At 46.4% G+C, this 14,854-nt stretch overlaps 1 protein-coding gene across 1 annotated transcript in view; it reads left to right on the forward strand.

Annotated features, from left to right (window-relative positions):
* The window catches only part of ITGB5 (integrin subunit beta 5), a 121,833-nt gene that overhangs the window by 9,684 nt on the left and 97,295 nt on the right, over positions 1 to 14,854 (forward strand). The window contains exons 2-3 of the mRNA XM_030328909.1: positions 1,611 to 1,696; positions 11,583 to 11,787. Coding sequence (XP_030184769.1) covers positions 1,611 to 1,696; positions 11,583 to 11,787 — 291 coding nt within the window. The remainder of the gene's footprint in view (positions 1 to 1,610; positions 1,697 to 11,582; positions 11,788 to 14,854) is intronic.

Genomic DNA, 14,854 nt, shown 5'->3' on the forward strand with positions numbered 1-14,854 from the left:
TCTCGGGGCCTCCAAAGCCCTTCCTCCTTTCTTCCCAGCATCTCTGGTCCTGCTAGGGTCTCCTCCCTTCCACCCCGGTGGCCATTCTAATCCCAGATGGTATTTGTTCCCTTTAGTGTCCCTCGTGGTGACTAAGTGCAGCTCCCTGTGTCGATTTCTGTTGTTTTACTGCTAGTGGCAAAGGAGAAGCAGGGAGTTAAAACTAGCAAATTGGGGAAATGCTAGGGTTTCAAGAGGTCTTACAATAGTTGTTTTTATGGTATTTCATGGAGTTCCCTATATTTTCCCCCTCCACTCTCCCTTTTAATCTTTTCCGGCTGTTTTTCCCCTTACAGTTTGGACCCTTCTTTCTAGGGCTGGTGGCCCTGGGTTTCTCTTTTTTCCATCAGTTCAGTGGACATTCTCTCTTCTTGAAATTCAGGGCAATGGCCAGAAGAGACTAGTGGGTCCTTAGTGCTATGAGGGCTGAACAGAGAGCCATGTTCATTCAGAGAAATACCAACATCCTTTCCTCTCGGTCAAAAGAACTGTGTCCTTGATGTTTCTGAGAAGAAGGAAAAGAAAAGAATGATAAGTTTCAAGGTTCGCAAGGTTGAAGAAGGGTGGGTGCAGGTGTGGGGTAGGGAGTTGAGGGGGCAGCGAATTTAACTTCACCACTGCAGTTTAGCACCCCCCTCAGGAGACCCCTCCCCAGATTAGTGGGAGAGAAGGGACTGGTCTTGGTTTGAAATAAGTAAGCTTTACGATGATAAAGAAATCTCCTTCTAATCTTAGTTTCTGATTTTTTTTTTTTTTTTTTTTAATCAGGATGGGTTTTGAATTTGGTCAAATGCCTTTTTATTACCCAGTGAGGTGATGCTATGGTTTTTCTTATTTGACCTACTAGTAGGTATACTGAATTAATGGATTTTATCTTAACCCATTAATTAATTAATTTCAGAGAGAGAGTAAGAGTGAGTGGGGGAAGGGCAGAGAAAGAGGGAGAGAGAGAATCCTAAGCAGGCTCCCCACTGCCAGCGCAGAGCCGGATGTAAGGCTCGAACTCGTGAATCATGAAATCATGACCTGAGCTGAAACCAAGAGTCAGATGCTTAACTGACTGAGCCACCCAGGTGCCCCTCTTTTTTCTTTTTAATAAGGATTTTATTTTTAAGTCCTCTCTCTGGTCAACGTGAGGCTCGAACTTACGGCCCTGAGATCAAGAGTTAGAAGCGCTTCCCACCGAGCCAGCCAGGCGCCCCTCTTCTTTTTTCTTTCCTTTTATCGTGCAATTTCTTTTTGTCATTTTGGGTGGACTGAGTGTAGTGAGCCCTTCGGTGAGGGAGGCCCTCCTGTGTGATGGGGCTGGAAATCCACGGGGATCCAGCAGAAGTAATGGGAGTTGCTCACGCTAGTGGGCACGCTCGGTGAGCGCTTCAAAAACTGTCACAGCGTTTAGGGCGCGGCCAATGAGCCTTAACCTGCGATTAGCACTGGGGCCTGTACCCTTCAGCCTTACCCAGGCTCCCTGTTAAAAAAGGAAGTGACCCCTCCCCCCACCCCATACAAAAGCCTCGTCAATCAGGTTTATGGCCTGGAACTAATTGGTGCATCTTTATCTTTCTTTGAAGGTCTTAACATATGCACTAGTGGAAGTGCCACCTCCTGTGAAGAATGTCTGTTAATCCACCCGAAATGTGCCTGGTGCTTCAAAGAGGTATGTGGCCGGGGTGGGGGTGGGGAAGAAGGGGCAGGCTACCCCACGGCTCGCAAGTTGACTGTGCAGAAAATTCTGCAGACTGCGTCTTCCTCTTTTCTTTTTCTAGGGCATTTATAACATGGGTCTTCAGATCGTGTTGAGTGTTTTCACCCTATTTTAGGAAAACAGGGCCTTCCTTCCCCTTGTGGGGAAGCCAGTTATGACCCTCGTATGGTTTTCTGCTCTTTGGTAAGAGATGTGAGCATGTGAAGTGAGTTGTTGTGTGACAGTTCAGAACCTGCAGGGGTGGGTGGCATGTTGGCGGAGGCCAGTCATCTTCATGGGGCTCGTCTGAGGATGAGTATTATGAGTCAGCCTTTATGGAATAGTTAAAAATAATGGTTGCTGTTTCTTCCCACCCTGTAAGAAGGGTTATAAGTTCAGAAAGATGTTAGGCATACTGCTTTCACAAAGCGATGCAAATACCAGAGCTTGGTGCGCTCATCAGCAAATGATCAATTTCTAAAATTCCTCTCGAAGGACATTTCTGGATCACTTGTCAAAACTATTGTCAGAAGCACAGGGCACGAACCCTCTTTGCACAAGCACCCTGTTAAGGTTATTTTTTGAAGAAGCTAAGACTTGCTATCTCGCACTGGCTAAGTGTCTGCAATTCAGTGCGTGGGGCCTGTCAGGAGGACAAGAGAGGGCTCCTGGGAGGCCATGCTTCTTCACCACGATGCAGCCTCAGAGCCTAAGGATTGGTTTCCTCTTCGATGGCTACAGATGGCCGTGTGGGGAGCCCCGCTAGATACCGCACACCTTTTACATGGCATCTCCAGCCCTCACGACAGCTCTGTCAGGTAGGTGGGAATAACAACCTTTTTATTGATGAAAATTGAAGGCTCAGAGAGGTGAAGTGACTTTTTCAAGACTACGCATTGTGCCAAAGCTGAGTTTCAGTCTGCCTTCTTGGACTTCTGAGTCCAAGCTCTTTCCTCGAGGCCACTCGGCCTCTCAAGTGTGACCTCTCTAGAATTTTTTTTTAGTAGACAGTAAGATTACTAAATAAATGATTCCAATCCCAATAAATTTATCCCAAGAAATCTTCTCAATGTATGAACCTTCATTGTGTTTGTGCTTAATTGTGGTGTGTTTATTATGAAATTTCTTTAAAACCTTTCACTGGTACCCTATGACTTGCATGACAAATCCAAGTCCCTTGGCCCCCACCTGCCTCCCCACCATCATCACTTGCCTGCCCCCAGCACTTTGGTCAGAGGGAACTACCCAAAGATCCCTAGAGAGCCCTGCCTGATGAATACCCTCATGGTTTTTCCTGTGCGTGCTCTTGTGCTTCCCCCCTTTTCCTGACCAACATTTGTCCTCCCCCGTTTTCAAGAATCAGTTCAAGACTCATCTCCTCTATGAAGACTTTCATGGTTTTCCCAGACACATCTGTCCACCTATCCATCCCTCAGTCCATCCACGCCATTTGGCAAGGAAATGTTATCTCTCTCTTCCCGAATGTTGGGGCAGGGGTTTTATCTGTTTTCTGCATTGCTGGATCCCCAGTACCCAGAGCGTTAACCTGGCACACAGTAGTTGCTCAATAAATACTGGCTGAAGGCTTTCACTGGATTGCTATTGATTATCTGCACGTGCAGGCCATGACCACCTCTTTGTCTCCCCATATTCTGTACTTCATTGGTAGCACTTATAACCTTTTATTGTTATTAATTTGTTTTCAGGCCGGTTACTGACTAAATCATCTTCTTGAAAATCTAAACTATGTCTTACTCATCTTGGCCTCTCCAGATTCAGCCAAGAATCTGGCAGAAATTCCTATTGGATAAAAGAGGTGGGCTTAAACAACATGTCGTTAGAAAACCAAAGTTTAAATCTCAGTTTTGCCATATTTCCTCCCAGTTTCTTGATATGTAAAACGAAGGTGACAGCTCCCACCCTCCAGCATAACTGGGAGTGTAGAATGAGATCAGGCCGTGAGAGGGTTTGTGAATGGGACTGCTGATTAACAGAATGAGTATTATCCAACAAACTGCTTCTGTTGTCGGTGACATTTTCTAGTAAATGTAGGCAGTGGGGTCTGGAAGCCAGGGTCGGTGGTCTACTTTGGTTTTCTTCCTTTTCTTGTGCTAGTACCTCCGCGAGTCTGATGTCCTAATATTGATAGTGAATGACGTTATCTCAAGGAACATGTCACTGTCCCAGGCCACACTTGGGTTCCCTCTCTAGCCCATCTGGTTCCCTGTGCTTCAGCGGAGCCTCAGTCTTGGTTGAAGAACTCCTCATTTTCTTGGGGCGAACTGCCCCTGGGGCCTGAGTGTATTTCAGGGAGCTGAGTTTGGAGAGTTCAGGAATACTTTTTGATCAGTCTCTGCCCTTTAGCAAGACAGAGTAAGTGTGGCCGAGTGCCTTCTTAACCGTATATCCTGGGACGTCATCAGAGAGGTAATGCGTGGCCAAGAGTGTATGATGTGTATGTGCATTGAGGGCTGGTGCCTAATGGACAGCCAGGGAGGGCCAGGTCCCTAATCAGTGTGTTTGTGTGGATTCTGATCCACCCACCTGCCTTGTCGTTGCACACCAGCACAGATTAATCTCAGAACATATTCCATCAGGACTCCCCTGCTCTTGAACTCACCGTGCTTTCTTATTTTACTTGAGGTGGGTGGGGATCCTCACTCTGCGTTTAACATTCCTTGTAACCTAATTCCACATCTTCTACCCAGTCTGCCCTCCCATCACTGTATTCTCCCACAGGTATCGAGTTTGAGTCTGCTCTTGGTCAGCTCCTGCTCAGCACCTCACTCTGGTTCTCTACCCAGTTCTGCTGCGTTGCCTCTCTCTCTCTCTCTCTCTCTCTCTCTCCTTTTTTAAGATTTTATTTTTAAGTAATTGCTATGGGGCTCAAACTCACAACCCCAAGATCAAGAGTCACATGCTTTACTGACTGAGACAGCCAGGTGCCCCCTGAATGGCCTTGTCAACCTGGCTCTTTTGCTCTCTTGTCTTTGCTTGCTTGCTTCCTTGCTTTCTTTCTTTCTTTCTTTCTTTCTTTCTTTCTTTCTTTCTTAATTTTTAAAGTTTATTTATTTATTTTGAGAGAGAGAGGGAGACAGAGAATCCCAAGCAGGTGCTGTCAGCACAGAGCCTGACACAGGGCTCGAATTCACAAACTGTGAGAGCATGACCTGAACTGAAATCGAGAGTGGGACGCTCAACCAACTGATGCCAACCAGACATCCCTCTTTGTCTTCGTTTCCTGATGTAGTTTACTGGTGGCTTCAGACTCACCCTCTGGCTTCAAGACCAGAATTGCCAGGCTTTTTTGTACTCTGAGACCAGGAGTGTAGGAGGCTGCCTGTCCTCACCTGTTCCCATTGCACACCTCAGCCCCTGCCCCTAATACTTTGTGATACCCCCATGGCCCCTGCTTTTCAACCAGCACGAACACTTATGGGGCTCTTTGTACTGCACAGGATGAAACACACAACACACAACAAACCCCAGCAGCTTATTATCCATTTTGTCTGTCATTTTTTTTTTTTAGTGGAAAATTTCCCCTGATCTAAGATTATAAGTTTCACAACCCAGTTAGCTGTGAAGAGGAATTTGAGGGCATGGCGTGTGTGTGTGTGTGTGTGTGTGTGTGTGTGTGCGCGCTTGCTTTCGGAGGCCCCGGGAAGCCTGCATTGTTTCTACACACACTTTCTTGCCTATGACCCAGTCACATCACTTTGCCTACGTGCAGTGAGAACTGGGAGACCAGACCTAGCTGTGTGCCCAGGGAGACCCTGTGCATGAGCAGAATGTGCTCGAAGCAGGGAAGCCAGTGTGGCTTGTAGGAGGACGGTGGTTTGGGAGACGTGGACAGGGCTGAAGCACCCAGGCTCCCTATGAGGATAGAGAGAGCAGAGTTTGTGCGAGTGGAGACAAAGATAGGCTAGGGGATTGCATACAGGACTGGGGAAGTGGGGAGTCTGTTGGGCATGACAGTGAGGCACCTTGTGTCCATGGCAGTGCAGGCTGCTGAGAAGCCAGAAGGAGAAGAACCAGGGAGGCAAGGCCACTGGCCTGTGGTGTTTGGATAGGAGGAAATGGGGATGGACGTGGAAGAAGACTGGGGAAGCCTGGGCCAGGGTGAGGGGTCTTTGCCGGGGAGGTAGACATGGAGAGGCAGAAATGAAGGGTCAATAGGGCCGGGTGCAGGAAAATGAGGAAGGGGACTTTTTAGAAGCTGGGAAACAAGACAGGCCAAGCGGACCTTCTGGGGAAATTATGGTGGCTGGGGCATAAATGAGACATTGCCTGTATTTTCCTTTGAGCTAGGAGGAAATGAAGAAAAAAAAAATGAGCATTCACTCCAGCTCACAATAAAATATAGATTCTTTGAGAGCATCTCTTTGTGGTCATGAAAGGACTAATCTTGGCCTATTGTGGATGCTTCATAAATATTTGTTCAGTGAATTAAATGAGCCGCCTGAAAGCTGCCGGAGGGATTTCTCCATCCCCGGGGCAGAGGGTACATGTGGGAGGGTGTTGCTCATGCACAGATTTCGGTTTGGATCGCTTACCCTCTCCCCTCACTGCCCCCACATCCACTCGGGCTCTGAGGGGCTGGCCTGGCCCTGCCATATCCCAGGGAAGAGGCCAGCCTCAGATGGTGGTCACCTCCCCACCTGTGCCCACTTCTCTGCTAGGCTCTCTGCCCATTCACAACTTTGTTTCTTCCCTTTTCATCCCAGAAATTGGGACTGTCTGCCTCTTTCCTGCCTGGGTTCCTCTTCTCCCAGGGCCTGCAAGTTTCTCAGCTCACCCACCCCTGCTGTTTCAGAGACAAACAAAAATCCACCCTTTCCCCCAAACCACCACCCACATCTTCTTAGAGTTTCAACCTTCAGCCAGAGTAGGCAGGATGGGGTGCAGATAATGTAATGACTGCTATGACACAATCACTAGAACCTGAATGAACCTGATCGCACTCAGGCACAGGCCTTCACTGCAGGGAGAGAGATTTTGGTGAGCCAAACGTTCAGGGAGTTAGGTGTTACAATGTTACAAACAGTGGAGCTCACTGTATCTTCTACATGGTAGGTGATGGAGGGAGCGAAAGGGAGCAAGTTAAAACAACTTGCAAAGGCCAATGTGGTAGCAAATTAAAAGGGATCTAAATTTGGAACACTTCCCTTTTCTTTTTTATATCACCGCACAGTGACTAAAAGCCATAAAAGATGTTTCAAGTTCCTGTTCCCATTCTGTTGCTTCTTTTGGAAGTTTGCCTGTAATGCAGTTTCCTTTTATGAGTCCTTGGAGGGTTGATGGATGCGTTTCTGGAGACCAGGGACAGATGCTTCCTCCATGAAGTGAAACTTTTAGCATCGAGCATCGGGAGCACCTGCAACGGTTGAGCTGTGCCCAATTAGAAGCCCTTCCTGAAACTAGTTTCCATTTTTCCAAGTTGAGATGAAGTCCCCACTCTCCTTCCGTACCTGTTTTTCTGCATAAGAGAGAATATTTATCCTCCAAGTTTGATAGATGGCAGGAAGATCTCTGCCTTGGGGGCAGCAAGGAAGTATTAAATTCAGAGGGATGGAATCCGGGGACCCAGAGTTAGTTTCTTGCTGCAGAATTCAGCCATGGCCTTGTTTGAGATGGAAGGTCGGTGATGCAAAGAGCACTGCGGTCCAGGCAGCTGAGGCCGGATGAATTTGAATTTCTTGGGTGAAGTTTGGCATGAACTTTGGCATGTGGGCCTCTGATTCCTCACCCGTAGAGAGGAGGGGCTGACACCAGGTGGTGCATCTGAAGTCCATTCCCCTTGGAACTCGCTGTATTCTGACACCTGGAGAGGTTCCAAATATCCGGCCTCTGGGATCTGAAGACTCTTAACACATCAGATAGCGGGATGTCAGTCATGTGAGGAAGATTTTTCTCAATCATGAGTCTTTCTTTCCTCCAGGGATTTATAGTTTGGGGCATCTGCATTCACAGAATTGAAGCCTAAAATGGAGATATTGAGACATTTCCTTTTATTTATAATGCTTGCATATCTGGAAGGTTATAACCACTACAGCGTATGCCCCTGATCTCTGTGGTTTTAGGTCCCTGTGTTTATTTTGTTTTTTAAATTAATTAATTAATTTGATTATTTATTTATTTTGAGAGAGCGCACATGAGCAAGGGAGGGGCAGAGAGAGAGGGAGAGAGAGAATCCCAAGCAGGCTCTGCTCTGCCATTGTGGATACCAATGCAGGGGCTCGATCCCATGAACCGTGAGATCATGACCTGAGCAGAAATCAAGAGTTGGATGCTTAACTGACTGAGCCACCCAGGCGCCCCTAGGTCCTTGTCTTTAAATATGCATCTGTTTTCATTCAAAATTAAACTATCTAGAAAGGAGTTCAGGAATAGAGGAGACTCACCTGGACTTGTGGGGTCAGCACTCCTGTTGGGCCTGCAGCACTCTGTCCTTTGCTTGACCAGCAAGAACCTATGGCTGGAAATTAGTCTTGGCTATTTTCGGAAGACTGTGCCAGATGGACCTTCAACTACTGTGGGAATCCCACCACTGAGGGAGCTGCCTTACTCTTAAAAGGTGCTTCAGAACTGCTAAGCTCAGAGGTGCCTCAGGTGGTGTCCTTGAGGCCTTAGAGCCCTGGGGCAATGACAAGGCTCAAATAATAGGTAAAGATGTCTCAAAGGCTGTTGAACACATCAGTGAAACCATTGGGCCTGCCCCAAATAACGAGACACTGAACTTTGTGAAATAGGAGAAGGTTGACAAACTGATGATAGAGGTGGAGGTCACTGAGACTAAGTCTAAATTTGGTGTAGGTGCCGTTGTAGGGTGTCCCTGGCTGTGTGCTGAGAAGGGGGCTCTCTGTAGTGTCCCCTTTCTGACTTGGTTGGCACTACTGAAGTCACCTTGAGAGTTTTGTTTTGTTTTGTTTTGTTTTGTTTTTATAGTAAGCTCTATGTCCAATGTGGGGCTTGAACTCACGATCCCTAGATTAAGAGTCACATGCTCCGCCAGCTGAGCCAGCCAGCTGCCCCACGAGTTGCGGTTTTAATATGGTCATTGGTAGTTCTCATACTGGCAACCAGGTGACAATACAAAGGTCAGTGGCCCTCCCTTGGCTGCACAGCAAACTTCCAGGAAGCCACGTGCATTGTAGTGAAGGTTTACCACAACCTTGAAGAATATTATTAAGGAGACATAAGCTGCTACCAGTGAGGGGAATGAAGAGAGCGTTGCCCCTAACATCCTAGAGATTAAAGAGGCCTCAGAGCCGCTAGAGTACCGTTGGGAAAGCCAGACACACGGAGAAGGCTGTACTTGGCACGGGTGTGGCCGTCACGTCTAGGAAGGATGACCTGGACTCTAATTAAGTCAGCTGATGATCCTAGCAGGAGCATCTCCCCTGGCCAGCAGGTGGCCCTGTACAAGTTCTCCATCAAGGACTGGTAGTGTCTGTCAAAAATCTTCTGAGCAGGATGACTAGGAAGCTTGGGTGAAGTTCACTGCTAATGCTGGTGTCTGGGCTGTAGGGCATGATCTCGATGGCCAAGCTGAAATGAATCGCCAAGGCTGTGGACTAGGAATCATGCAACCACCTCCTGCAGGAAGCACGTTGGCTCTGTAACCTAGTCTGTTTTAGACTGCAAGCTGCTCCAGACCAATGGGAGGGATGTCAGGGCTCCCTGTCACTCTGGGGATACCAAAGATGCTTTCTTTCATTGCCAACCTGATGGCAGAGTTTTGCCCTGGACAGCTCAAGACGGTGTACCTTGACAATCAGAACTGGGCCAAGCACGACCAGCTCGTCAGAATTGGAGGAGCTGGCAGCAAGGCCTAGTATGTCAGCAAGAAGTTCAGAAATTCTCGCCAAGTAGGCTCTGAGCAGGCGAGCCCCCGAGCCCTTCCAGCTCTGGACAGCCAATTAGACCTCCACTGCAGACAGCTCAGGACTGCAGACCTCTCCCTTCCCCCATCCCTGTGCTTTTGTACTGCTTCATTAGAATGTCTACATCAGAGCCGAACTTGGCCATGTGGAACCCAGTTTGGAAAGCCTAGCTTTGAAATCCTGTATAATTTCAAGGATAATTAGTTTTAGCTGGAATCATTATTTTTCTCACCTGTTCCACAAGTGTCTGGAGCCACTTATACTTACAGTACCAGCCCTGAGGTTGACAGGCAAGATCCCAGGGGTTCAATATACCAAAAAAAAAAAAAAAAAAAAAATCAATTATGAAACAAAAAACACCAACAAAATCACAGAGGCCCAGAACAACACATCTGGTTTTACTTATATAAAAACACTGCAAATTGTTCTTAACTTCTTGGTCTTGAACCTTGTGAAGGCTCTAATAGGCATTGGCTAGTCCTGGGGCATCCTGGACCATGATGAACGAACGGCGAGTCCTCCGAGTGTCTATGCTTCTCCCAGCAGTCTGGCTCCTAACACAGCAGTCAGGACACTTGAATCATCTGAGGCTCTCTGACAAAATGTTACAGAGGGGAGGGGAAGAGATCAGCATTGTAACTCCTCTAGCTATTACAAGGATTATCTAATCGAGTACTGGCATTCAGCCAGCTGGTGGAGGTGATCTTATTTTCTACATCCATCAGTGAAAGGATGTTCAGAGAGAATCTTGGGTTTACTTTGCTGTTGAAAATCCCCTTACTGCAAAATGATGAATACTTATAAGTACCATATTTTATAACAGAGTATATTATTTCATTTTAAAGTGAGTGGCCTAAACTCCTGATGCCCAGATAAGGTTGGGTCATCCTGATACCCAACCTTCTCCTAAATCCAGCTTAAGAAAAGAAAGTGTTGGGGCACCTGGGTGGCTCAGTCAGTTAAGCGTCTGTCTTCAGCTCAGGTCATGATCTCATGGTTCATGAGCTCGAGCCCTGCATCGGACTCTGTGTTGACAGCTCAGAGCCTGGAGCCTGCTTCGGATTCTGTGTCCCCTTCTCTTTCTATCCCTTGCCCGCTCACTCTCTCTCTCTCTCTCAAAAATAAACAAACATTAAAAAAAATTAAAAAAAAAAAGAAAAGAAAGTACCTTGTTTATTATTCAAATAACAGTAAAGATAATATAAAATATAATTTTAGTCACTCTAATGCCTCAACTATCCTTAATTTAAAAAAACTTTAGTTTTGAATCCCAATGCAGATATGATTTTATTTTCTGATTTAGTCTTCATAGTTTTGAATGACTGTGTTTGGAGATCATATACCATGTTTTTCTTATCATTTGGGGATTTAGGTTTATAAGATCATGCTATTCTAAATAACGCTGCAGTATATATCTTCTTATAGAGTTTCCCCTTCTGATTGATTTCTTGTGATAAATTCCTAGGAGTGGACCGCTGGGTCAAAGGGCACTGTGTTCGTTGCCATGTTGTCTAACAGAATGACTGTGCAGAATGTACAGGTCCTGCACAGTAGATGAGTGGACGGCTCAAAAGTTACCTCTTCATTGCCTGAATGACTACTTGTCCACTTATATAGCATCTTTCAAAATTTTTCAGTTGTGTAACTGACCAGTTACTTCCCCCCCCCCCCCCATCATGTAGACACATGCATTTTTTCAGGCAAATTTTGACCATTAAAGGAACAGTGAAATGAAACAGTTTCATTATGCGTTTACAGTTTACAAAGTGCGGTCATATCCAGTACTTTAATTAACTCTTGTAATCCTCGGTGAGGCATATTGGGGTCTATGCTATCACTTTTACCGCTTTCAGACGATAAAAATGGAGTGCAGAGGGTTTCAGGTCCACGGGATGGTGATGGGTCTGCCACCTGAGGTGCTCTGGAAAGACAGCCTGACCACCGTGTGCTCTCTCCTCCTCTGTCTCTGCACCTAGGACTTCGGCAGCCTGCGCTCAGTCACCTCCCGGTGTGACTTGGAGGCAAACCTGGTCAAAAACGGCTGCGGAGGCGAGTTTGAGAGCCCAGCCAGCAGCACCCGGGTCCTGCGAAGCCTGCCTCTCAGCAGCAAGGGCTCCAGTCCCACGAGTTCGGATGTCATTCAGATGACGCCCCAGCAGGTTGCCCTGAGCCTGCGGCCTGGTGAGTGCCCTCGGATGGGACGTGTTAATAATGAGAAACCCAGCCCGGGCAGGCTGAGAGCAGAGCTGATAGAGGGAAATGGCAAGGTGTGGCCCAGACCCCAGAAGCAGAGTCCAAGGCCCCCGTGGACAGATGGGTAGCTTTGCTGTTTTTTTAATTGCAGAAAATTTAGAATTTTAGCCATTTTAAAGTATATAGTTCAGTGGCATTAAGTACATTCATGCACCAAGTTGTCTAAGTAGCACCACCATCCGTTTCCAGAACTTTTCATTACCCCAACCTGAAACACTGCCCATTAAACACGAATTCTCGATTGTACCCTCACTCTTGCCCCTGGAAGCCACCACTGTAGGTGCTCCTCTAGGTGCCCCATATGAGTAGACTCATACGGTAGTTTTCCTTCTGTGTCAGGCTTGTTTTACCCAGAAAATGTCTTCAGGGTTCATCCGTGTTGTAGCAGGTGTCAGAATCTGCTTCCTTTTTAAGGCCGGTTGAAACTCCCTCATACATGTATGCTGCATTGTTTGTTCATCCGTGGACACTCGAGTTGCTTCCACTTTTCAGCTATTATAAATAGCATTATTGCATTTTATGGGAGGATACTGGCCGGTTTACTCCCTAGTGAATGCAAGTTTCTCAGGAAAGTGCTGCTTCCAGGAAAAAGTATGTTTTCTTGTCAGCAAATTCCATTTGAGTCCATGGCATTCTGAAGGGACAGACTTTCAGAGTAGAGGTGTTTTGTCTTAAGACCCTAGAGCCCCTGCAAGCCCTAGAATTGATGGTGATGTGAAGAAACTAACAGATTTTGCATACCTGCTGTGTGCTGAATACCTGGCCAACTCTAAGGTAGCTAATACCATTTTACACATGAAGGGCGACCCACTCAAGGTCTTCCACTTAGAAATGGTCTCTGAGGGGCGCCTGGGTGGCTCAGTCGGTTAAGCGTACGACTTCGGCTCAGGTCGTGATCTCACACTCTGTGAGTTCGAGCCCCGCGTCGGGCTCTGTGCTGACAGCTCGGAGCCTGGAGCCTGTTTCAGATTCTGTGTCTCCCTCTCTCTGACCCTCCCCTGTTCATGCTCTGTCTCCCTCTGTCTCAAAAATAAATAAACGTTAAAAAAAAAAATTAAAAAAAAAAAAAAAAAAAAGAAATGGTCTCTGAGTCAGCTCCAGGTCTTTGTGACTGTAAAACTGCTGTTTTTTTCTAGTTCATCACTTTTGTTATATATTATTCTACATATTAGAATTGTTATGATGTCAAAGAGTAGATATGCGTGTGTCTAAATTAGGAAATACCACATTATCAAGAGAAGATAGCTTATTTCCAAATTCCTTTGAGTTTTAGCCTTTTCTTCTATGTCATTGCCTAAAAAACCATTGGCAATAACTATTTCCAGAGGGTTTATATAGACCTCAGAGTTGCTTGGAGCCAGTGGCAAGAATCATGGATGTGGTTGGCCGTCCCGGGTTCCAGCTCTGATTCTGTCCCTAGCTCAGAGGGTATGGACAGGTTAGCCCTTCCCTTAGCATCGTAAGGTCTTTGTCACAAATGAGACTTTTTGTGTAGACACACCTAAAAAATTTTTTTTGTGTTTATTTATTTTTGAGGGGGGCGGCACAAGTGGGGCAGGGGCAGAGAGAGAGGGAGATACAGAATCTGAAGCAGGCTCCAGGCTCTGAGCTGTCAGCACAGAGCCCGATGCAGGGCTCGAACCCACAAACCATGAGATCATGACTTGAACTGCTGTTGGATGCTTAACCGACGAGCCACTCAGGCGCCCCTAAATACACTTTAAAAAGTTAAAATCAGCATTATTTTCTTAAAAAAAAATTTTTTTTTAATGTTTATTTCTGAGACAGAGAGAGACAGAGCATGAGTGGGGGAGCGGCAGAGAGAGAGGGAGACACAGAATCAGAAGCAGGCTCCAGGCTCTGAGCTGTCACAGCATAGAGCCCGACGCGGGGCTTGATCCCACAAACTGTGAGATCATAACCTGAGCCGAAGTCGGTCCCTCAACCGACTGAGCCACCCAGGCGCCACTTAAAAAATTTTTTTTGATGTTTGTTTATTTTTGAAGGAGAGAGAGACAGAGTGTGAGGGGGGGAGGGGCAGAGAGAGAAGGAGACATAGAATCTGAAGCAGGCTCCAGGCTCCGAGCTGTCAGCACAGAGCCCAACACGGGGCTCGAACCCATAAACCATGAGATCATGACCTGAGCCGAAGTGGGAGGCTTAACCAACTGAGCCACCCCGCCACCCCTAAAATTAGCATTATTTTCAAAGAGTAGTGGCCAAAGGTGTCAATTCTGGAGTCGGACAGGTCTGGGTTTGAATAGTGACTCTCCGTGTCTCAGAATTGGTTTTAGCCCAGCACTGCCATCATAAGCACTTAGTTATGCTTGCTCTTGTTGCTGACATCCTATGGTTAAGAATTGTTTTGTTCTGCCTCTTGAATGGTCTTGGAAATACGAAACAAAATAAGGGTGTATGTGGCCCTGCTACTTAGAGAGGCACACACTACCAGATCACAGGAATTAGTGTGGGGATTAGTTGAGGTTGCTATTTTTATGAGTCCACTGTAAGTGACACTTAGGCTTTTTGTTTGGTGAGATACCATGCTGAGAGAGAGAAGGAAGGGAGCTCTGGCAGAGCTGTGTGCCAGCGTAGAGAAGAGTCAGCTGAGCCTTTATGTGGGTAGCTATTTGGTGATGTGCTCTGGGTTAAAATAACTCATCTCCTTATGTGAAGACGGGCTCAGGGTCAGGGGCTGTGACCCAGAAGGGGATATAGGAATTGTGGTAGACTATTAAGATATTAGAACATTGTGTAGGGTAAAGTGGCTGGCCGTTAATGTGAATGATGTGTCTTCTTTTTTATTTAATTATAGTATAACAGTAACTTAAAGGAAATTCTTGAAAAATCTACTTTAATGCAATATTATTTTTCATTTTTACTAGATCCTGTCTCTATTCTTGTGTTCATATTTTTCATATACTTATAATGTATTTATAATCATGTACTGTCTTCAGTAATTAACAAAGAACAAAATTCGTACCTCCAAACCAGT

Source organism: Lynx canadensis, chromosome C2, assembly GCF_007474595.2.
Source record: "Lynx canadensis isolate LIC74 chromosome C2, mLynCan4.pri.v2, whole genome shotgun sequence".
NCBI classification, from domain to species: Eukaryota; Metazoa; Chordata; class Mammalia; order Carnivora; family Felidae; genus Lynx; species Lynx canadensis.